The sequence below is a fragment of the Coenobita brevimanus genome, chromosome 42 (assembly GCF_032717465.1).
Source record: "Coenobita brevimanus isolate Jiangsu-jjx chromosome 42, ASM3271746v2, whole genome shotgun sequence".
In the NCBI taxonomy this organism is placed as follows: Eukaryota; Metazoa; Arthropoda; class Malacostraca; order Decapoda; family Coenobitidae; genus Coenobita; species Coenobita brevimanus.
In genome coordinates this window covers 2706991-2730360 of record NC_136995.1, presented here as the reverse complement: position 1 = coordinate 2730360, position 23370 = coordinate 2706991, and the positions used below count along the sequence as shown (strand labels likewise).

General features: G+C 42.2%; 1 protein-coding gene across 3 annotated transcripts in view; it reads right to left on the bottom strand.

The window, feature by feature from the left end:
• LManII (Lysosomal alpha-mannosidase II) overlaps nucleotides 1–22764 on the bottom strand; it is an 87497-nt gene extending 64733 nt beyond the window's left edge. For 2 of the 3 annotated variants that reach the window (XM_080270728.1, XM_080270727.1), the window contains exons 1-4: nucleotides 22589–22764; nucleotides 13545–13647; nucleotides 4305–4462; nucleotides 739–848 (exon numbers count right to left, since the gene is read on the bottom strand). In XM_080270728.1, coding sequence (XP_080126854.1) covers nucleotides 739–848; nucleotides 4305–4462; nucleotides 13545–13647; nucleotides 22589–22648 — 431 coding nt within the window. In that variant the 5' untranslated portion in view covers nucleotides 22649–22764. Of the gene's footprint in view, nucleotides 1–738; nucleotides 849–4304; nucleotides 4463–13544; nucleotides 13648–22588 lie in introns of those variants that run through there. The other variant, XM_080270729.1, reaches the window with a different exon arrangement.
• Nucleotides 22765–23370: the final 606 nt, after the last annotated feature.

Genomic DNA, 23370 nt, shown 5'->3' with positions numbered 1-23370 from the left:
TTATTTATTTATTTTTTTTTTATTGAAGAGAGTGTGCCTAGATGGTATGGACAGGAGGAGAGAATGGACGTGAATAATGTTGAGAATAGTATATCTGAGCAAGTGTAAAGGAGAGTGGAGATGTGGTAGGCCAAGAACGATGTGGATAGATGTGGTAAATATGTGTGTGAGAAAGAGAGGTATGGAAGCTGTTGAGGCTAGAAACTGAATGATCAAGCTGGCTGGATGAATTTTGTAATGAGAAGTATATGAGGAGGGTATGGTACCCCTTTTTAACCTGACAGTTGTCAAATTGTGTATCAGATAAATGGGTGTGAAGCTACATGTAGAATTTTTTCATCTGTCAGGTGAAGCCAGGATTCTGGAGGCTTGAATGATGAATGAATAAGAAAGCGTTTCATTAAACTGGGCAACTTTGGTTAGTGTTTCATTCTATCAGGTTCTTCTTGGTTCTCTGGGCTCTAAATCATCCCACCCTAAGTTTGGATGATGATGGATTTTCTTTCTTAAACTATACTGTAACTTTTTACCAATGTATCTACATCCATTCTCTTCATATGAACATACCATTAATTCACATTCTCTTTAACCCAATTATCAACATAGAGTACTGTTACACCTTTACTCTACAAATTATATGAGTCATATTATTTGTTATCCTATCCACTCTATGCACTCCACAGACATTCCTCAACAATCCTGTCATTTCAAACAAACAAAGGAATATTTTTCTTATACCTGAGGCCGACAGTCATCTGATCAATGATGGCATTGTAGTGTGCCGCCGCCTCATCATTCATGGACCACCCTCCTCCAATGAATTCCAGCTGCCCCTTCTCTACCAAAGACTGAAATGGGATTGCACAAAATAGACAGTTTTAAACTGGCAAGAATACAGTACAGGTATTAGTAACAATAACAAGTAAAAGCTGATCTAATATTATCTCCTTCAAAGTGTAAGGGGTGGAGACAAGGCTACTGTTGTCAATTACAGTACTTTCTTGGGCTGATGACCACCCTTTTACAATGACTTCCAGCTGCACTTTCTCCACAAGGAAACTGACAGAGGACTGCAAACATTAAACTGTCTTATGATCACAAGAATATAATACAAAATGTTAATATTTGACAACAGTAATTAAAATATCTGAAAATTCTTTAACCTGTAAACTGCTGAATGCCTCTGACTACCTTGCTCTCTGGTGCGGGTATGTTGGTAAAAAATCGACACTTAAGAATATTAAAACAAATGTATTTCAGCCTTTTAGAAATGGTATAGTGCACCTATTCCCAAGTACTTCTGCCCTACTCCCCTGCAGATCCATGTACTGGCACTCCAAAGTTATTCCTTGGTGCGAATGGCAACACTACCCTACCGCAGCAAGAAGGAGGTGAGATGGTAGGGAGGGACAAGCGGAGGGGGGGTAGATAGTGGCCTCGTTGTTATGGAGACGCCGTGTGTAGACTTCCCAGCTGTCATCGAGACAAGTAAGCTGGCATGCTTTGGTTATGCGTTAGTGTCTCTGTGTTACCAAAATAGTAACTACTTGGTAAAAAGGGCATATATTTTTTTTACTCTGCTTCAAGTAGCGAAGGTGCTGTATGCCACCTGGTACAGTGTTACCAACATGCAAAATATCAGGGCTGTACATCCCTTATGATTTTCGTGGGACGAATTTGAAAATCGGGCTTCTAAGAGGCATACAGCAGTCCCCCCCCCCAAGGCTGCTCAAGAGTTCAGCAGTTTATGGCTTAAACTCATTTGCAGTCTTGAAGAAGATAATCACCCATGCAGCAATATTCTTTTTTTTTTTTTTTAATAAGCTAAGTAAGGAATTAATGTATTGTACACTGTACATGCATGATTAATAGTTATGAATTCCACTGGTATGTAAACCCATTCAATCAAAGGAAGTACTGTACTGTACCTTTTTGTACATTCTTGCTACCTCCAAATAGCTTCATTCACCTTAGGAAAGACTTTATGAACAAGAAGGTTTACATATTACAGCTTTCAATGGCCCCTGCATTTCTTGATGGCTCACCTGGGCCAAATAAAATAATCTACAGGTACCAAGATAAATATTTAACAACAGTAGTGGAAAAGATTATAGTCCCAGGGTCATCTGAAATGTGAACTTGGGGACTGCAGACTTAAGGTGATCTCCTGAAGCTCATCATCCACCTTTTGGGGGACTGGGAAGTAGTTGAGGGATATTTGTACAGCATAACCAGGCAGTTGAGCATCCTGGGTATATCAGTGCCACCACATGAAGGCATCCCTCTCAAGTGCCAGAGTTAACAGTAAACCAAGCTGACACTGTGCAAATACTTGGCAAAAATTACAACACCTAACTTACTCAGCTGTTGCAAAATGCCATACAATTAATACCCCCCTCCCCACCATCCGAATGATGACTATTAATGTAATCATCATTCCTCTCGTCTCAACTTCCCTTCATTAATTCACAACATCTTTTACGCAACAGTAAACCTCTCCAAAGTGAACTAATTGGGGTGAAGGGTAGTAGTAGTAGTAGTAGTAGTAGTAGTTGTTCCCTAGGCAGTCTGGCCGAACAGCCCCGAGTCCCTTAGGAAGGCCATGGCCGAGACCGGGCTTTCCCACAGGGCTCTCAAAGAGTGTACGTTGTGTTGTTGGCGTAGGTGGTGGTGTGCAATGCAGTCTTCCATAATGTACTTAATAGTATGGGGTGCTGTGTTGCATCCAGGACAGGCATCAGTGATGGAGTCATCCAGCCTCTTTGGGTAGCTTTTGAGGGGGGTGAAGGGTTATACTCAGTGCTTGTCCATCATAGACTGATATATCATCATCATCATCCAAGCCTGTGTTGCCCCATGAGGAGTATAGAAGCCCGGGGCAAGTTGGTCCTGACATTTAAGATGAGAGTTACTAGCTGCACTCATCCCTGTGAGGCATTACGTAGGCAATAAACCCCAACCACCCCTTGGAAATAAACCTTCACTGGCTCAATCCAACCGAAATGCTTTAATTACCCACTAAACCACCAGGCCCCATAATTTGGTTATATGGTTACCACCCAGCATAGTAAATGGTTTCCTGATGTTCAGAAAACCATCTGGCTTGTTACTCAGTGTAGAGTCACCCACAGACAGAAGGAAGGGGAAAGGATGAAGGAAAGAATGACAGAAAAGGAAGGAAGGAAAGAAGTAGGAAAAGAGGAAAGGGCAGGCACCCGAGAGCAGCACTACACTGAGTGAGTGGATGGTGAGAGTTCCCACCTCCCACAAGACTGATATACTGTATATATGTAGAGAGAGAATAATCAATATCTGTTATGTCCCAATCATCCCCATGAATATAACATGCAATAATCTATATGACATCTATGACCCCATTTGCACTGTACTATTAGATGAAGAGCAACAAGGGGGGAATAAACTCTATCCATGAATACGAATAACCTAAGAATCATACCTGGCTTCTTCCAGTTGTGAGCTGGATGTGCTATCCATAACATTACCAGCTCCCCCCTTCTTTCTTCTCTTTTCCCCCTGTTCCTGTTTTTTTGTAAGATGGTTAGTAGGAAAATCAACACTGAGTGACAAGCCAAATGGTTTCCTGTACACCAGGAAACCATTTACTATACTGGGTGGTAACATTATGACCAAACTATGACGCCTGGTAGTTTAGCGGGTAATTAAGGAGCTCCAACCGGATTAAGCCTGTGTAGGTTTATTTCTAAGGGGTGGTTGGGGTTTATTGCTCATGTAATGACACTCAGGGATGAGTGAGGTTGGTCACTCTCATCCTAAATGTCAGGACAAACTTGCCTAGCCCAGGGCTCCTATGCCTCTCATGGGGCAACACAGGATTAGATGATGTACGTATGTATGAATGTTGGTGGGAAAATACCAGCTTTGGTCAGGAAGATACAGCAGGTAAAATATGAAAGTACAGTTTCATGGTGAAGATTACATGATGTTTGTTGCTGCTTAACCCTAATCTCTCGCTGTGAAAACCCACTGACCACACATAAGCTTCTGTGGGGCCATCCTATGGGTTCAGTACAGTACAAACATTGTGTAAGGATGCTGTACGCCCTTGTGATAGAAAGCACTGCACCAGGGTCAAACCAGGATCCTTCCCTCTGCAAGGTGCAGGGATGTATGAGGTCTGACTCCCAGATCGATGCTGCAGCTGCTCTACCCAGGGTGCACTGCACCACCTCATGAAGGCTACTCATCAGCATCATATTATGTTAGTGTTGGTGTAAAGTGTTACCATCCTCTTACCCTCTTTTTCTTCCAACTCTTCTACCCACCTTGACGTCTGCCTTCACTTCATCCGTCTGCTCATCCCACCAGCGGAAGAAGAATGCCGACTCCACGTAAATAAACTTCCTGCTGGAGTCTTCCTTTAGGGACTGCACCACTGAATCCAAGATGTACTGAACTCCTGCCTGTTGGATGCTGTTGTTTGCTGCAAAAAATAAATCCATCCACCCATCATTCAATTCTATATTGCAATGGCATCAGAAATGATGATGATGATGATGATGATGATGGTTAATGGTGATGGTTAGGATGATAATACTGGAATGATACTGATGATGATGATAAAAGTACAGTAGTAAGTGCACACTATAAATTATGTCACTGGATTCAAGGAGTCAAGGCAAGTGACACGTTGCTCTACCTTGAGCAGCATGATGACAGCAACAAACTCCAACCATCCCATGGACCTAGAATGAAATGGGGGGATGAAGCAGAGAAATGTGAGAGGGGGGTGTAAGCTGGGGGGAGGGTGGTGAAATGGCAGGGGCCAGGGCGACACAGAGGCAACTTGTTTGTGGCCACCCCATACGAGATTAAGGCATCAGGCTACAGATGGACAGGTACATGGATGACACAATTGGACTGTCTTAACCCACTGAACCAAGTGGTGTCCAAGAGATTACCAGATGTCCAAAGCAGACTTTCTTTTTTTTAATAATATTTATATAGTTACCTACAGATAATTTTATTCAGTTATACGGGGATATGACAATGTCAAATAAGAGGGGTTATAAAGCCTTCAATGAGCCTTGCTGGTGGCATGCAGAGAGAATTTGAGGGGCAGAGGTTATACCTTAAACAACATGGGGGGGGAGAGAGAGAGAGAGAGAGAGAGAGAGGGGGGGGGGCACTCTGTAACCATCAAGGCAAAGAGGCAGAAGTCCTAACCCCCTTGAGTCTTACCTGTGCATGACTTGGGCCCTTCACTACTAGACATCCTTATCAGCTTGAATTTAACCCATTCAATCAGATCATACATTTTTCATTTTATTCATACAACCACCTCAACCAGTTTTATTACATTTATGAGCATCCCCTAACACAGAGGCAGTTAAGCAAGGCTATATCTAACCCCTCCAGTTCAAATGGTCTAGCCTGAGGTGAATATGCTCATCTGAAGACAACAGGATTAACTAGGGAATATGACACACGATTAAAGGGGTTAACTGTTTCGTGGTAACCTCAGAAAAATGAATAACACATCATCAGAATAAACTGATTCAGGTGGAAGAACTGTTATCAGCAACCAAGTTCTCTAGCCACTCCCACTTCTCCCTCGGTGGACTCTGCAAATCTATCTACCAATCAATCTACTGCCAGATGCCTCAATCCAGTAAGGGGTGGCCACAGACAAGTTGCCTCCATGTTGCCCTGTCCACCACCATTTCATTGTCCTCCCCCCAGCTCACACCCCACTCTCTCATATACCTCTCCATGCCATCCCTCCATCTCATCCTCATCCTCCCCCTCCCTCTCACCCCCTCCACCTCACTCACATACATTCTCCTCAACAGTCTCTCACTCTCCACATGGCCAAACCACCTCAATGTATTTCTTGAAACATTTTCTATCCATCCACATCCACATCACAATGCTTCTTCACTTCATTTGTCAGTCTCTCTCTCCATGTGACTCCACATGCTCCTCTCAAATAACTCATTTCCACTGCCCTCATTCTTGACTTGTGTCCTTCCAACATGGTCCACGCTTCACTTCCCTACATTAGAGTTGGTACTACTATACTATCATGCAGCGACTTTTATACTTCCATGCTCACTTTCCTATTTCTTATCATGGCTTTCAAAGAACCAGCAACCTTTCTTCCTTGTTCCACCTTTTCAAGCACTTCATCTTCCAAATTTTCATCCTTTTTCATCATACTACCCAAGTACTTAATGCACTCACATTTTCCATTTCCTCATCATCCAACCTCACTGTACGTTCAGTGCCTTCATTTCTCTCGAAGACCATAACTTTAATCTTCCCTACATTCACCTTTAGACACCACTTCTTACACACTCTCTCAGAATCATTCACTAAGCCTCGCAGTTCCCCTTCGTCTTCACTTAACAATACAGTATCATCAGCAAACAACAATACTGGAAGTTTCCAAACGCTCCCCTCTCTCATTAGGGCTGCTCCAACATCCACTGTCCTACCTTGTACAACTTTTATAACCCTATCCATATACAGACTGAACAACCACGGAGACATGACACATCACCGATTCAATCCAACATTCACATAGAAAAATTCACTCAGTTCACTATCCACATGCACTGCAGCCATAGCACTCTCATACATATTCTTCAAGGCATTCAACAACTTCCCACATACTCCATATACAGTAATCCCTCTACTATCTGACATAATAGAGCCAAAGGCATGTCAGGAAAGTGGTCCTGTCCGGAAAGTGGGCCCCTGGCTCCTGGACTGGTACTTAAGGACCCTAACCCAGCCTAACTTTGAAAGCCACCTAAATAACTCCCTACCGGACATGCATAGCACCTATTTAAACCTATTTAAGACCCTATTCACACCAATAATGGACATAAAGCATGTAATAAATGAAAAGAAACCAAAGAATGAGGAATTAGAAGTGACTGTACCTCAGCCAGGGTACTTACAGCATGTCTGTGGCCACCTTCTCTAAGGCTTTGGCAGTGGTGAAAGTGCTCTTGAAGCACGTATAATAATCCAGTGCTGTGCTGCACTTAATTCTTTGCACTGCGAGTTATAATTGTTTAACACTGCACATTGTTCTTAACTGCACCACGCCAGTTTCAACCCCCAATTTGCACTCCACCGTTAATCCTTTGCACTCTAAATTCTAATTTCTTAACACTGCACAACATTGTAAATTCCCGTGTGGTCTAGTGGCAAGGTATTGCAGTTTATTCACTGTTTATTCACAAAAAATGAGCACGTGTGGCTTCCACTGCAATGAGCATCTACTTGTGATTGAAGTTAGGCAGTAACTGTTGGAGTGTTGGTGAGGGGGAAACAGAGTTGCCAGATTGCAACGGCCACATTACCAAACTCCTCAATTTTCATTACCAAATTTAACTTTTCATTACCAAATTTGTAAAGCTAGCATTTATTCTTCACTAATTATATATACTGTACTGTACAAGTGGAAATACATGTACCGTAATCACTCTTCTTATAATTAACAGCATGTTGATTACTGTACTTTCACGCTATGTAGGCTGGCAGATTAATCAGAGAGAGCAAACAATCCACCATCTCTATCCCGTGTATCCTCATACATGTGAAAAATCTGTTTGGTAGTGCATTATTCTGATTCATTACCAAACAAATTTTTCATTACCAAACTGGCCCACATTTGGTAATGAAAAATACCAAATGTCAACCCTGACAGGGGAGGGGGGAGGAAGGAAGGGGTGAAGGGTCCGTGGTGCAACAGCTGTTCGGCGCTGCGGCAATTTCAAATTACGGGGGGGAAAAAATTCGGATTTTGGGGGGATTTTTTGGCCATTTTTGGGTTCCGAAGGTCCAGGCCCACAATGTCCGGTAAGTGGGGTGTCCGGAAAGTGGGCGTCCGGATAGTACAGGGATTACTGTATTCTTAAATATTTTCCACACACCTTGTCTATCCACTGTCATTTGCTTTCTCCAAATCCATGAAGGCTGCATACAACTTCTTTCCCTGCTCTACAAACTTTTCACTAAAGATCTATGGATGAATATCTGATCTAAACAAGCTCTTCCTTTCCTAAAGCCTCCCTGTTCTTCTCCAACTAATTCCTCATATTTCCATAACTCTGTCAATATGTATCCTATCATATACTTTGTGTATTACACTAAGAAGATAAATGCCCCTATGATTACCACACATTCCTTTTCCCATTTTCTAGTGTACAGGGGAATAATTATATCTGACTTCCAATCCTCCGGGACTCTATCTTCCTCCCAGGCCAATCTGCACATCTTCCATATCTAGTCTACTACTGTCTCTCCCCCATGCTTCAGCATTTCACCACACACTCCGTCCTAGGGCTTTCCCCATTTTGACTTTCTTCATTGCTTCCACTACTTCTATCCTACTGATCTCTTCCTCCCTTCTCACCTACCTCCTTCTCCCAGCCATTTCCCAGCCACTTATACTCTAGGGGGGTTTCAAGAATACTCCCCCAGTATCCCTGCTTGTCGTACGAGGCGACTAAAAGGGTTGGTGGTGGGTTAGTGCCCCACCCCGTAAAAAGAACTAACTAAAAAAGCAAATAAAGCGCCTCGGACCCGGACGGACCATACGTTGACGACTAAGGAACGGACAAAGGACATTCTGAGAGTAGGAACGTGGAATGTGAGAGGAGTGAATGATGAAGTGAAAGAGAGAGATTGTCCAGGTGCTTGAGGATGCAAAAGTGGATATATGTGGATTGACTGAAACTAAATGGAAAGGTGAAAGGATGAGAGAATGGGAATACGGTGTAGGTATATGTGCGGGAGTCAGTGAGAATGAGAGGGCAAGAGAGGGAGTATGTCTGATGATAAGCAAGAAGTGGAAGGAGAATATAAGAGAGTATGGAACAGTGGGTGCAAGGATTGTATGGGTGAGGATGAAAGTAGGTATACAAGCATGGGCGATTGTATGTGTATATGCTCCAACAGAGGATCGAGTGGCAAGAGTGAAAGATGAGTTTTGAAGCGAGAGTAGAAGCATGTATGGACAAGTTTGAGAGGAGCGAGAGAGTGCTGTTGATTGGAGACATGAATGGCAAAGTCGGGAATGTACGAGTGGATGGAGTGGTTGGTCAGTGGGGTGTGCCAGCGGAAGTAGATGGGAATGGTAGTGCTTTGGTGGACATCTGTGCTGGTAAGGGGTTGGCAATAGCCAACACCTACTTTCATCATAAGATGATCCACCGGTATACATGGAGAGTAATGAGGAGGATGGATGGTGAACTTGTTGAACGAAAGGCAATGATAGACTACGTGTGTGTGGATGAGCGAATGAGAAGACAAGTGTTGGATGCAAGGGTGTGGGAGAGGGTGGGGAATGGAGTCTCGGACCATCACTTAGTGATGGCCAAGGTAGAGCTGCAAAAGAAAGTGGTTGAGGAGGCGAAGGGGAAGACAGGAGGAAGCAGCTCCTGTGAGAAGAGTGGAGAAATTGCAAGATAGTGAGAAGAGGACAGAGTATAAGAGCATAGTGGAAGAAAGATTGGGAAGGTATGAGCTAAAGCAGATGGAAGGGGTGGAAGACGTATGTAAGATATTCACGGAAGAGATAAGCACAGCGTGTGAGGCGGTTTGTGGAGTGAGGAGGAGATGCAAGGGTGTGCAAGGGACAGCATGGTGGAATGATGAGGTGAAACGAGCTGTGGAACAAAAGAAGAAGGCATATGGTGAATGGTTGGCGAGTAGAGGTAGGGGAGAAGATGAGAGAGAGAAGAGAGAGGTATATGTTAGCAGGAGAAGGGAGGTTAAGAGACTGGTGAAGGAGAGTAAGAAGAAAGTGGATGAAGAGTTTGGGAGGAATCTGAGTGTGAAATGGAGGGAGAGTAAGAAATTGTTTTGGAAGGAGGTAAAGAAAGTAAGGCAGTGTGAAAGGGGAAATAGTAGGGGAGTGAAAGATAGGAATAATAGATTGTTGGTGGAGAAGAGAGAAATTGAGGAGATGGAAGGAGCACTTTGAGGATTTGTTGAATGTAGAGAGTGAGAGCAGTGTGAGTATAAGTGGTTGGGGAATGGCTGGGAGAAGAAGAGATGAGAGGAGGGAGGAAGAGATCAGTAGGTCGGAAGTAGTGGAAGCGATGAAGAAGATTAAGCTGGGAAAGGCCCCAGGAATTGATGGAGTGTGTGGTGAAATGCTTAGGTATGGGGGTGAGATTGTTGTGGAGTGGATATGGAAGTTGTGTAGATTGGCTTGGGAAGAGGGGAAGGGTTCCAGAGGACTGGAAATCAGGTATAATTGTTCCTCTGTACAAAGGAAAAGGAGAGAAGTATGTGGTAACCATAGGGGTATTTGCCTTCTTAGTGTGACTGGTAAAATATATGGTAGAATACTCATTGATAGGGTTAGGCATATGACAGAGGAGCTAGTTGGAGAAGAACAAGGGGGATTTAGGAAGGGAAAAGGGTGTGTAGATCAGATATTTGTTCTAAGATGTTTAGTGGAGAAGTATCTAGAGAAGGGAAGGAAAGTGTACGCTGCCTTCATGGACTTGGAGAAAGCTTATGACAGAATAGATAGGAAAGGTATGTGGAAGGTATTAAGAATATATGGAGTGGAGGGGAAATTGTTGAGTGCTGTGAAGAGTATGTACGAGGGAGCTAGGGCTACGGTGCGAGTGGATGGTGAGCTGAGTGAGTTCTTTGATCTCAATGTGGGACTGAAACAGGGGTGTGTAATGTCTCCTTGGCTGTTTAATATATATATGGATGGGGTCGTAAAGGAGGTACAAGGTAGGGCAGTGGATGTGGGGGTGGCCTTAATGAATGAGGATGAGATTTGGAAGCTTCCGGTGTTGCTGTTTGCTGATGATACAGTATTGTTGAGTGAAGATGAATGGGAGTTGCAAGGTTTGGTGAATGAATTTGGGACAGTGTGTAGGAGGAGGAAGCTGAAAGTTAATGTAAACAAAAGTAAAGTTATGGTGTTTGAGAGGAATGAAGTCACAGAGTGTGCAGTGAGGTTGGATGGTGAGGATATGGAGAATGTGAGTGCATTCAAGTACTTGGGTAGTGTGATGAGTAAGGATGGAACTTTGGGGGATGAAGTACGTGAAAGGGTACAGCAGGGAAGGAAGGTTGTTGGCACACTGAAAGCAGTGATGAGAAATAGGGAGGTGAGTATGGAAGTTAAGAAGTCACTGCATGATGGTATTGTGATCCCTACCCTGACGTATGGAAGCGAGGCGTGGACCTTGCAAGAGGGGAACAAGTCAAGAGTGAGAGCAGTGGAAATGAGTTACTTGAGAGGAGCATGTGGAGTGACATGGAGGGACAGGTTGACGAATGAAGAAGTGAAGGAACGTTGTGGGGTAGATGTGGATGTGGTTGAAAAGATTAGGAGAAATACACTGAGGTGGTTTGGACATGTGGAGAGGATGGAGAATGAAAGACTGACTAAGAGGGTGTATGTAGGTGAGGTGGAGGGAGGGAGAGGGAGGGGTAGACCGAGGATGAGGTGGAGGGATGGAGTTGAGAGGTATATGAGGGAGGGGGGGTGAGTTGGGGGGAGGGGAGTCAAATGGTGGGTGACAGAGTGACTTGGAGGCGTTTTGTCTGCGGCCACCCTTTGCGGGATTAGGGCGTCGGGCTATAGATAGATAGATAGATAGACTTTCATTTTCTAAATTCAACAGTTCATTAAAGTGTTCTTTCCATCTGTTCACTTTTTCTCCCTTCTCTACTATCAATCTAACCCTTTTATCTTTGACCCTCCTACTAATTTCTTTACCCTCTCTATCTTTCTTTACCTCCTTTCAGAACATTTTCTTACATTCCCTCCACTTTACACTCAAATTCCTTTCAAATTCCTCATCCACTCTCTTCTTATTCTCTCTTGCTAATCTTTTCAAGTCTCTCTTCCTCTCTACATATAACTCTCTCTTCTGTCTCCCAACTTCCTCCATGCCTCTGCTTCTCACCCACTTGCTATACTTATGCTTTCTTCTTCTTTTGTGCCACAGCTTGTCCCACCTCTTCATTCCACCATGCTGTCCCTTGCACCCCCTTACATCTTCTTTTCACCCTACACACCACCTCACATCCTGCAGAGATTTCATCTGTGAATATCTTGCACACACTTCCCACCTATCCCATCTGCTCCAAATCATATTTACCTAATCCATCCTCCACTTCTCTCTTATATTGTTTTTTCTTTTTCTTTCTTTCTTTTTTTTTTTTTTTCTTCCATCCTGTTGCAATCTTTCTACCCTCGTCCCATCTGCTCCAAATCATTTACTGAATCACTCCTCCACTTCTCACCTATATTCTGCTTTTTTTTCATCCTTTTGCAATCTTTGTACCCTCGTTGTATGGACTACTTTCTCCTGTTCTTCCCTCCTTCTATTCCTCCACTGCATTTGAAATTTGACTTTCACCACCGCCACGTGGTGATCTGAAAGTCCACTCCCCCAACCTCTGTATGCTCCTGCATCCATTACATTCCTTCTCATTCTGTCATCCACACACACATAATCAATCACTGTCTTTCATTCACTCAGTTCACCGTCCACCTTTCTCATCACTCGCCACGTATACCTGTCGATTATTTGGTGCCTAAAGTGGGTACTGGCTATAACCAACCCCCTCCCGGCACAAATGTCCACTAGAGCACTGCCATTCTCATCCACTTTAGCTCACCCCACTCACCTGCTACTCCATCCACCTTCACATTCCCTCTTTTTCCATTCATGTCTTCAATCAGAATCTCCATGTATCTTCAAATCTCCATGTACAGTATGTCCACTTTTGCACCCTCAAGCACCTGGACAATCTCTCTCTCTTTCACTTCATCATTAGCATCCCTTACATTCCATATCATGATCTGACCCATGTCCTTTGTCTGGTCCTTGGTTGCCACCTGTTTGTTCATCCTGGTTCGAGGCTTCTTGTTTGAATTTCAGTTAAATGTTTTCCAGGGAGGGGCACTAACCCTCTGCCAACCCACATGTTGACACATTGGGAACGTGTGGGTGGTTATAAGGTCACCATCCAGTGTATTACATGATTTCCTGGTTTACAGGAAATCTTTGACTTGCCACTCAGTGTAGAGCTACCCCCAAAATAGAGTACCAATGCACTGAGCAGGTGGATGATGGGCTCCTCCATCAACCAGTCTGGTGAATCCACAGCAACGAACACTGACGAGCTTATTTACCCAAACATCTTGGTATCAGTGTCAGTATCACTTGTTTTGGATTCAACAGGCTAATTCTCAAAGGGCATGGGGAAAAAAGCATGAAAGGCATTAGAATTTTTGTTGCCGGGGAAACAAGATGGGTTACACATTGCTATAGTATACAAAGGAAACCAAACAGCAACAGACTCAGTGATCCTTTTGAGGTTCTTCTAGGTGAATGTCTTCAGTCAGCATGCTTAACCTCTCCTCCTCACCCTCCATCATTACTCCTCACCCCAAGCTTAACCACTTCTCACCCCTCCCTCACCTCTGTTGACTTAACAGCAAAACCGACTATCAAAATGGTAACATATAAATAAAAACTTTTCTGCGTAAGATAAGAGATACTCACCGCCATAGAAGTACTGATCAACAGTCTTGAGCCAGCCCACGTCATCATGTGTGTGGCAGACTAAGTGAACATTCAGCATCCCCTCCTTCCCTGGGTTGCATGCCTGAACACACAGATATACAGAATAAGGCTCCAGTAATGAACCAGTAATGAACCTATCTCACACATACACACAGGAAAAAAAAGTGGTTTAATAGAAGGTGTATGATAGCAAAAAAAAGAGAGAGACACAGCGTGGAACAATTGGAGAAAGAGAAGTAACAACAGAACAAAGGAAGAATATACAAGAACTAGAAATGAATACACAAGAATACGCAGAGAAGAAGAAAGGAATTTTGAAAAAGGTATAATAAACAAATGTAAAGATGAACCAAAACTGTTTTACAGATTTGTTAATGGCAAACTGAAACAAAAGGAAGGAATCACCAAACTGAAAGTAGAAGGAGAGGTCTATAAGGATGCGGCGATGCAAGCAGAAATAATGAACAAACTTTTCCAGTCAGTTTTCACTAATGAAATGGAGTTTGTGGAAGCGGAGATAGTGACTAGAAATGTAGTGATAAAAGATATAAAAATGGAAGTACAGGAAGTGTATAAACTACTAGAAACTCAAGATGTAAGGAAAGCCCCAAGACCAGACGGAATCTCTAATTGGGTACTGAAGGAATGCAGAGAACAACTGGCGGATAAGATTCACAGTTTAACTGTGTGTTCTCTGGAAGAGGGGAAAGTGCCTCAGGAATGGAAGATGGCAAATGTGGTACCAATTTATAAGGGAGGAAACAAGGAAGAACCCCTGAATTATAGACCAGTGTCCTTAACCAGCATGGTCGCGAAACTGTGTGAAAGAATTCTGAAAGATAGATGGATAAAATATCTGGCAGAGATGAATATTTTGGCTGATAGTTTGGATTTAGAAGTGGAAGGTCATGTGTTTCCAACTTGTTGAGTTTTTACTTAAGAGCGATTGACGTGCTTCAGGAAAGAGAAGGTTGGGTGGATTGTGTGTATTTAGATTTGGAGAAGGCCTTTGACAAGGTACCCCATAAGAGACTAATGTGGAAACTAGAGCATATAGGAGAACTGAAGAGGAACCTCCTGGAATGGATGAGAGACTTTTTGAGAGACAGACAAATGAGGACAGTAATAAAGGATAAGATGTCTGGATGGAGGGAAGTAACAAGTGGAGTCCCACAGGGCTCGGTGTTGGCGCCAGTAATGTTCCTGATTTATGTAAACGATATGGTAGATGGAGTGAACAGTTATGCAAGTCTGTTTGCTGATGATGCAAAGATCATGAGGAAGGTAGAGGTTGAGGAGGACTGCAAAATGCTGCAGGAGGATCTGGATAGGATACACGAATGGAGCTGGATGTGGGAAATGAAATTCAATGCAAAGAAATGTAAAATATTGGAAATGAGTAAAAGTACCAAGAGGCCATCATTGAATTATTTGATGGGTAATGAACCAATCACAAAAGCGAGAGAAGAGAAAGATTTGGGTGTGCTGGTCCAGGACAGTTTGTCACCTGAAAATCACATTAACAAGACAGTTAGAGAGACGTATAAACTCCTGACTAATATAAGAGTAACGTTTCATTATATGGATGAGGAGATGATGAAAAAATTGATAGTGGCCATGATTCTCCCCAGGTTGGAATATGCAGCAGTAGTGTGGTGCCCACACAAAAAGAAAGATATAAACAAGATTGAGAGAATACAAAGAACAGCAACCAAGATGGTCCCCAGTCTGGCAGATCTGTCGTACAGAGAGAGGCTGGAAAAGCTGGATTTGCCTTCCTTAGAAGAAAGGAGAAAGAGAGGCGACATGATTGCAGTGTTCAGGACCATGATGGGAGTAGATAAAATTGACAAAGAAGATCTGTTTTTATGGGATAAGAGAGTAACAAGAGGACACGGGATGAAACTGAGGAAGCCAAGCTGCTTGAAGGATATCAAGAAATATAGTTTTCCTTATAGATGTATAGACCAGTGGAATAACCTGGACAAAGAGATCGTCCAGTCTAAAAACTTAAATGAGTTTAAAGCTAAATTTGACTTATTGAGAAACAGAGACGGGACCCCACGAGCGTAGCTCATTTCCTGTATATCACAATTAGGTAAATACACACACACACACACACACACACACAAACAGGGATTACCAAATCTGTAGTCATCACTAGTAAAGATGAGGAAGAAATACATAGCAGAATCTCTAGAGACAAAATGGAGATGGCAAATATGATGAACATACTGAAAGTGGTATAAGAGGAAATCTGCGAGAAAGATGTACAGGAATTTAAAAGGCTAGAGAAATGTGAGTGAAATAAGTCAAGGCCCCTGGAAGTAGCCTTCCAAAGTGTGAATGCTGTAGAAGAAGTGATGAAAAATGCTAATAAACGTAAGGACTCTGAGGAATATAATGATGTTTGGATAAAAAGGTGCCTAACACAAGAGAAATGGGGATGACCGTACTAGAGGAAAAGAGGGAAGGAAAAAAAAAAAAAATGATAGTTCAGATGAGAAGTGAATTTTTTTTACAAAGTAGCAGGGTCAGAAGTATGAAAATGGCACATAAACAGCATGGACCAACAACAAGTAAGATGGTACACTCAACCAATGTCAAATATGTGAACAATATGATTAAGTTGATGCACTCTAATGTTGATAGAACGATATCCAAATTATTAGAGATAAAGACTATAACAAAGAAAATGAGCCTCATATTATTTGTCTATCAAAAATAAAATTAACCTCATGGATATCCACCGACTCCTTAAATTTTGATGAATACAATATTTGGCATACAGTAGAGATAGGAACTTGAAAAAAGGAGGAGGAATTATGATATTAACGAAGGTAAAGACTACAAGTCAAAGGGACAGAGCTAGATGCACTCCCACAAGCAGAATTAATTGCAGTAGAGATTAGTATATCAGAAGGGAAAATAATTGTGGCAAATTTACATATGTCACCCAAGACAAACACATGGGATAGAGGTGAATATGAAGAACTGGCAGAAAAGACAATTCAGAGTTTAAGAACCCTACTAGATACAAAGTAAGAAAAATCTGAAATAATTTTATACTAATGGGATCGTTTCATTTTGTTTTTGAAGGCTCCAACATGTTTGCATGCGTTGGCCTTGGTCACCTAATGGCAGATCTCTATGCTGCTCGATTTCTGGCAGCTTCCCTATCTAGTCCCTTATCCCTGAGGTCACACTCAATGACCTTGTCCCAGGTCTTTTTCGGTCTACCTCTTGCTACGCTATCCCCAACATTAACACTCCTCACTTTCTGCACCCAATTATCATCCCCCATCCTCTCAACATGCCCAAACCATCTCAATCTACCTCTCCTCATCACAACATCGGTACACTTCATTCTTATCCTACCTCTCAGCTCTGCTATCATAAACCTAGCCCCCCCCATATACATCAACATAAATATAAACTGGAATACTCTAGATGCAAAATGCTATGAATCAAAAAGCTCCTGGATCTTATACAGGAGTTTTTCCTAACACAACAAGTAAAGGAAATCATCAGGAAGAGAGGATCAGAAGATCCTTCATTATTAGATCTCATATTACTCGGGAAGAAAATTAAATTGACAATATAATCTATCATCCCCCAGTTAGCGAAAGTAACCAGGCAGTACAGGTATTAGATTACAAAATCAGGATGGCATACGATATAGTTAAAGATAATGAAAATTACAAGTAAGGGCTAAACTACAAAATGGACAACTATCATGACCTAAAGAAGTACTTTAAGGAAACTGATTGAGAAAAGGAACTAAGAGGGCAAGAAATAAATGTTATAAGTATATAAATAATTCTGTGAATTTTATGAAACAGAAGTACAGAATTATCTCCCACGACACAAAGAAACAAAAATAAGGATAAAGAATTTGTTTAATTCAGATTGTAAAAAAGCAAAAGAGAAAAGAGATTTGCTGTGGATAACATCTAGATGACATAATAGTGAGAGAGCATAAAACAACTACAAGCAGGCAAGAAATGATTATACAAGAGAGAAGCTAAAAGGCTGTTTGAGGAAGACTATCTATCTATCTATCTATTGCCAGACGCCTCAATCCCGTTTGGGGTGGCCACAAACAAATCGCCTCCAAGTCGCCCTGTCCCCCGCCATTTCACTGCCCTGCTCCCAACTCACACCCCCCCTCTCTCATATACCTCTCCACCCCATCCCTCCATCTCATCCTCGGCCTCCCCCTCCCTCTTCCCCCCTCCACCTCACTCACATACACTCTCTTCGTCAGTCTTTCGCCTTCCATCCTCTCCACATGGCCAAACCACCACAGTGTATTCCTCATAACGCTTCCTATCACATCCACATCCACACCACAACGCTCCTTTATATCCTCATTCGTCAGCCTGTCTCTCCACGTGACTCCACAGGCTCCTCTTAGATAACTCATTTCCACTGCTCTCACTCTTGACTTGTGTCCTTCCAACAATGTCTAAGCTTCACTTCCGTACGTTAGAGTTGGTATCACAATACTGTCATGTAGTAACTTTTTCACTTCCATGCTCACTTCCCTGTTTCTTATCACTGCTTTCAAGGAACCAGCAACCTTTCTTCCCTGCTGTACCCTTTCAAGCACTTCACCCTCCAAACCTCCATCCTTACTCATCACACTACCCAAATACTTAAACGTACTCACATTTTCCAATTCCTCACCATCTAACCTCGCTGTACATTCACTAACTTCACCTCTCTCAAAGACCATCACTTTACTCTTCCCTACATTCACCTTTAGGTTCCGTTTCTTACACACACTCTCAAGCTCATCCACCAAGCCTTGCAGCTCCCCTTCGTCTTCACTCAACAACACAGTATCATCTGCAAACAACAGTACAGGGAGTTTCCAAACACTATCCTCTCTCACCAGGGCCACTCCAACATCCACTACCCTACCTTGTACCTCTTTTATTACCCCATCCATGTACAGATTGAACAACCATGGAGACATGACACATCCTTGTTTAAGGAAGACATTATAAACAAAAACACTGATCAACCAAAGCTGTTTTACAGCTACATATGAAGCAAAACTAAAGTCAAAGATAAAATACAGTCCATCATGGATAAGGGGAAAGTCTATACCTGTGAAGAAGATATTTGTGAAGTACTAAACAAAAATTTCCAGTACGTTTTTACAGAAGAAAGTTGATTTGAAAGAGATGAAAATGAACAATCTTGCCCACATATATTAACAAATATACGTATACCGAAACAAGAGGTCCAGGAAGAGATAAGTAAATTAGACAAAGGAAAAGCTAATGGTCCTGACGAGACTTCATGTTGGATTTTACAGGAATGTGCAGAAGAGCTAAGCAGACCAATACATTTAATATTCAGAGAATCTTTGAGACATGGTAAGCTAACTGAGATCTGGAAAAACGCAAACATTATTCCCCATTTCAAGAATGGAAATACTGCAGACATAATCCACTTAACTACTGACCAGTATCACTGATCAGTGTTGTAAGAAAGATATTAGAGATGATGATACAGAAGATTTGGGTAAATCACCTGGAAAAACACAGTATGATCAAGGCAAGACAATTGATTTTAGAAGGGGAAAATCATGTGTTACTAATCTATTAAGCTACTATGATACAGTTGCAGAAACACTGCAGAAAAGTGATGGCTGGGTAGAGCGCATCCATTTGGATTTCTAGCAGCCATTTGACAGAGTGCCACATCAAAGACTTTTATGGATACTGTACCATCCAGGAGGAATCCACGGCAATCTGTACTGTTGGATGAAAGATTTTTTTTTTTTTCCTCTCTCTCTCTCTCTCTCTCTCTAAAAAAAAAAAAAAAAAGGAAATGAAAACAGCACTATGGGGGAAATACTCATCAAGGAGAGAAGTGACCAGTTGAATTCCACAAGGCTTGGTGCTGGCACCAATTATGTTTTTAGTACATATAAATGACATAGACAGCAACATTGGAAATGGAAGCTATCTAAATATGTTTGCTAACGATGCAAAAACACAATGGAAAATTACAAACACAGGCTCTTCCACAGAGTCAGCCACTGCAGAAGTTTATGGATGTCTATAAGCATTGTGCCTTGAAAGTAAATGCAGATGACAGTACAGTGATGATTTCTCAGAGAGAAGGCGACTCCCAGTGTGATGTTAGTGAATGAAGACTTGAATGAGTGGGAGAGTTTAAGCACCACAATGAAGTGACAAAAATGTGGAAAATATGCAACTGAAGCAGAACGCACAGTGTCACAGGGAAGGAAAATGACTGGTGACATGAAGGCACTGACAAAGAACAGAAGCCTGAGTGGAACAATTAGAAGACACTTGCATGAAGGAGTTTTAGTGCCTACTTTAAACTACAGGTGTGACCCTATGGTGCATCATGAAAAATGAAAAATCAGGAGTACGAGCAATGGAAAGGGGGCCATTAAGGAATGGGTGTGGAGGGCAGAAAGTGGACAGGATAAGGAAATATGTGCTGACTAAGGAAGCCTGTGAACATCACAGTTAAAGAAAGTGTGCTTAGATGGTACAGTCACTGGAGAATGAAGGTGAACAGAGTAGTGAAACTGGTATATTTGAGTGAGTTTGAAGGTGAAAGGAGACATGGTAGACCCAGAAGGTAGACAGATACGGAAAATGAGTGCTTGTGAAAGGGAGGTACTGCTGCCGTATGTAATGATGAGGCTAGGGAACTGACAGAGGAGCACATGACAGGGGTCTGAAACCCGTTCTTTGCTAGTGACGTAATTGTTATTGGCTGACATTAATTGACGAGTGGTATGAAATGAGTAAGTGTGGATGTTTTTGCTTGTGTGGTGGAGTCACGATTCTTAGGGTTTTGAGTGGTGAGTGAGTGAGAATATTGTCCATTTACTTGGGCAAACTTTACTCAGTTCCTCCTTCTATAAATTACTTATTTATTTATTTATTATGCTCCCTGAATCCTACCTCATCCCATCACAGGGTGGGAAAAGAGGCAGTGGTGGTGGTGGTGGTGATGACAATATGATCATGATGTGACTGATGACTGATGATGATGAATATAATAAAAATTGGCAATGATGATGATGAGGATGAATATGATAAGGACTGACAATGATGAATGATGATGCTACCTATACTGGGTAGATAATTTTTTTCAGCTGGGGAGAAACATATGACTGGCTAAATTCAACTGACTGTTGGTAATAAAAATAACATTAAAGAAAAAAAAGTGATGGGGGCCATCTTTTTGTCAATGCTCTCTGGTTCATGAACACACGTGTGGATTTTTTGCCTGTGTCATGGACAGCATATAGGGGTTGTTAGGTGTGAAAGGATTGTTCTTGCTGGTGAGTCTCTTGAATGTGTGGAAGAGTTCTGTTATTTGGGGAACAAGGTTTGTGCTGGAGGTGGGGCTGGAGCTAGCTCTGTGGCTAAGGTAAGGAGTGGTTGAAGGAAGTTCAGGGACCTGTTGCCTCTCCGGACATTTAGAGGGCTCTCCCTCCATGTTAAGGGATCTTTGTATGCAGCATGTGTGAAAGTGTAAAGCTGTACGGCAGTGAGACCTGGGTAGTAAAGGAAGAGGATATTCATAGGCTCAAATGTAGAGAAATGACAATGATTAGATGGATGTGTAGTGCATCCTTGAATGCAAGGCCTAGGGGGGGGGGCTAGGATTATGACTGAAGAGCTGAGAGAAAGGATGGGATTGGAGTGTTTTGGTGTTATAAAGAGGAGGGGTAGATTGAGATGGTTTGGGCACGATGAGAAAATGAAGGATAACAACTGGGTGTGGAAGATAAAAAATGTGAAGGTCAGGGATGAGGCTGTGAGAGGCAGACCGAAAAAGACCTGGGACAAGGTCACAGAGTATGACCTCAGGGTTAAGAGACTGAACAGGGAGCAACTAGGAAAGCCACCATTAGGTGACCAAGGCCGACGCATGTGGTCACGACGCATGCAAGTACGTTTGGGTCTTTATAAACGATATAATATCCTAGGGCAAAGTTCAGTGCTTGCAGCATTGCAACTCCAAAGTGTGAACTATTTAATGATTTCTGTTACAATAACTCTGTAAGTCATGCACGTTCCAACTCAGAAGTGTGCACAATACTATGGATGTAGGAATTGAGGCCTGTATTCTTGTTGGTTGATGATGCTCCCTAACACCTCTCCTAAGCAAGGTAGTCAGGTTATTACATCTTCCCACCCTCTTCTGTATTATTTAAATAAAAAATGTTATTGGTATACCCATTTCCAAAAATACATCGGCAAGGAAGACGTGTCAGGGAGTTTCCTTAATCACCAAGAATACGAGCCAGAATCCCTTCACCTTCCAAATATATATTGTTGTAGAATTTGCACTTGCATGGCAATACACAAGATATAGTTGGCCATGACTTAAAATGTCACCTGTTGCAACAATCTGTTATTTCTGGAGAATTTCTACATCAGACATGGATCATAATCGAGCAGAATTCCCTCCCATACATGGTGAAATTTTATAAGAAGTAAAAAGTTCTTAAGAAACAAAGGATCAACTATTAATTAATTCACGACATCCAAATTCTTACAAAAACCTATAAGTTAGGCCCTATAAGGTTGCTTTTGTGACAGGTTAGGTCTTGTTATGATTAGTTTGCATGAAGAATTATTTTATCAGTACTGTACTGTAATATCAAAATTAAGTATTTGCACCTATAGATCAGGTACAATACCTATTACTGATAGGTGGCTTCTTTAGGGAATCACCCAAAAATTAATGACTACAATATGTACAAATTTGGACTTTGTCATTAACTTTATACCAGCCGTGGGGTAGTCCAGTAAGATTTTTGCCCAAAATGAATCCTACAATGAATTTCAATTGCTCATATAAAGGTAGCATTCAACAAATGAAATAACACTGACGGCTTAACAGCTGACAATATCTATTTTGCTATCACAAGATACAAAAACAGGAAATGGCGTAACTGACACGAGGCTTAAACATAAATATTTCATTGACTGTGACGAAAATGCATTACTTACAGGATTTGCCGAGCCATAGCCAAAGGCCAGACACAGCACCAACACGACAGCACTCCACATCTCGTCTCCCTTGCTTCTTCCCCAGTTCCTGTATGTTCTTCCACACCAGTGCTTTACGAGTCACGTGCCCCCCTCACTGCCTGGGGAAGAATGAAGTCATGACGTTTGCCTCTTGCCTCTTCACGTCCCCTCGCCCCTCCTTGCCTCCCTCCCTCCCTCCAGCACCTCCACTCCTCCCATGGCCCTTCCCCCCGACGATCGGCTGTCTGTTTACTTCTTGCTCATTCACATGTGCCACAAACGTCATGAACAGGTCATTTCTGTGGACAGATTGCCAAGAAAAGATAATTTCATTTAGTTCCTTAACTTTAAACAATTATCTAGTATTGAAATAGCCACTGAATGTTGAAAAATACGATTTCTTTTTTTTTTTTTTTTGCTTTTACAGAAAAGTTCTTTAAAAGTAAAAAATGCATACCGGTACTTTACGTTATACATATGAAGATACGCAGTTCTTTAAAAATAATATTAACCCAGAGCCCCTTAGACATTCAGTAAAATTAACAAGTTCAGTGGAGAGAAATACGAGATGTCAAGAGAGAAGGGGGCGTGTGACGGTCTGAGGGGCGGTGGTGACCTTATTTGTAGCAGTGCTTGTACAAACAGATAATTGATAACACTGAGTGGGTCTTTCTCAAATACTGACCACATGACCATTGTCTCCCACCCTCGAGGTGATAGCATTCACGTATACTAGAAAACAAAGATCCAGTGGTGGGTGG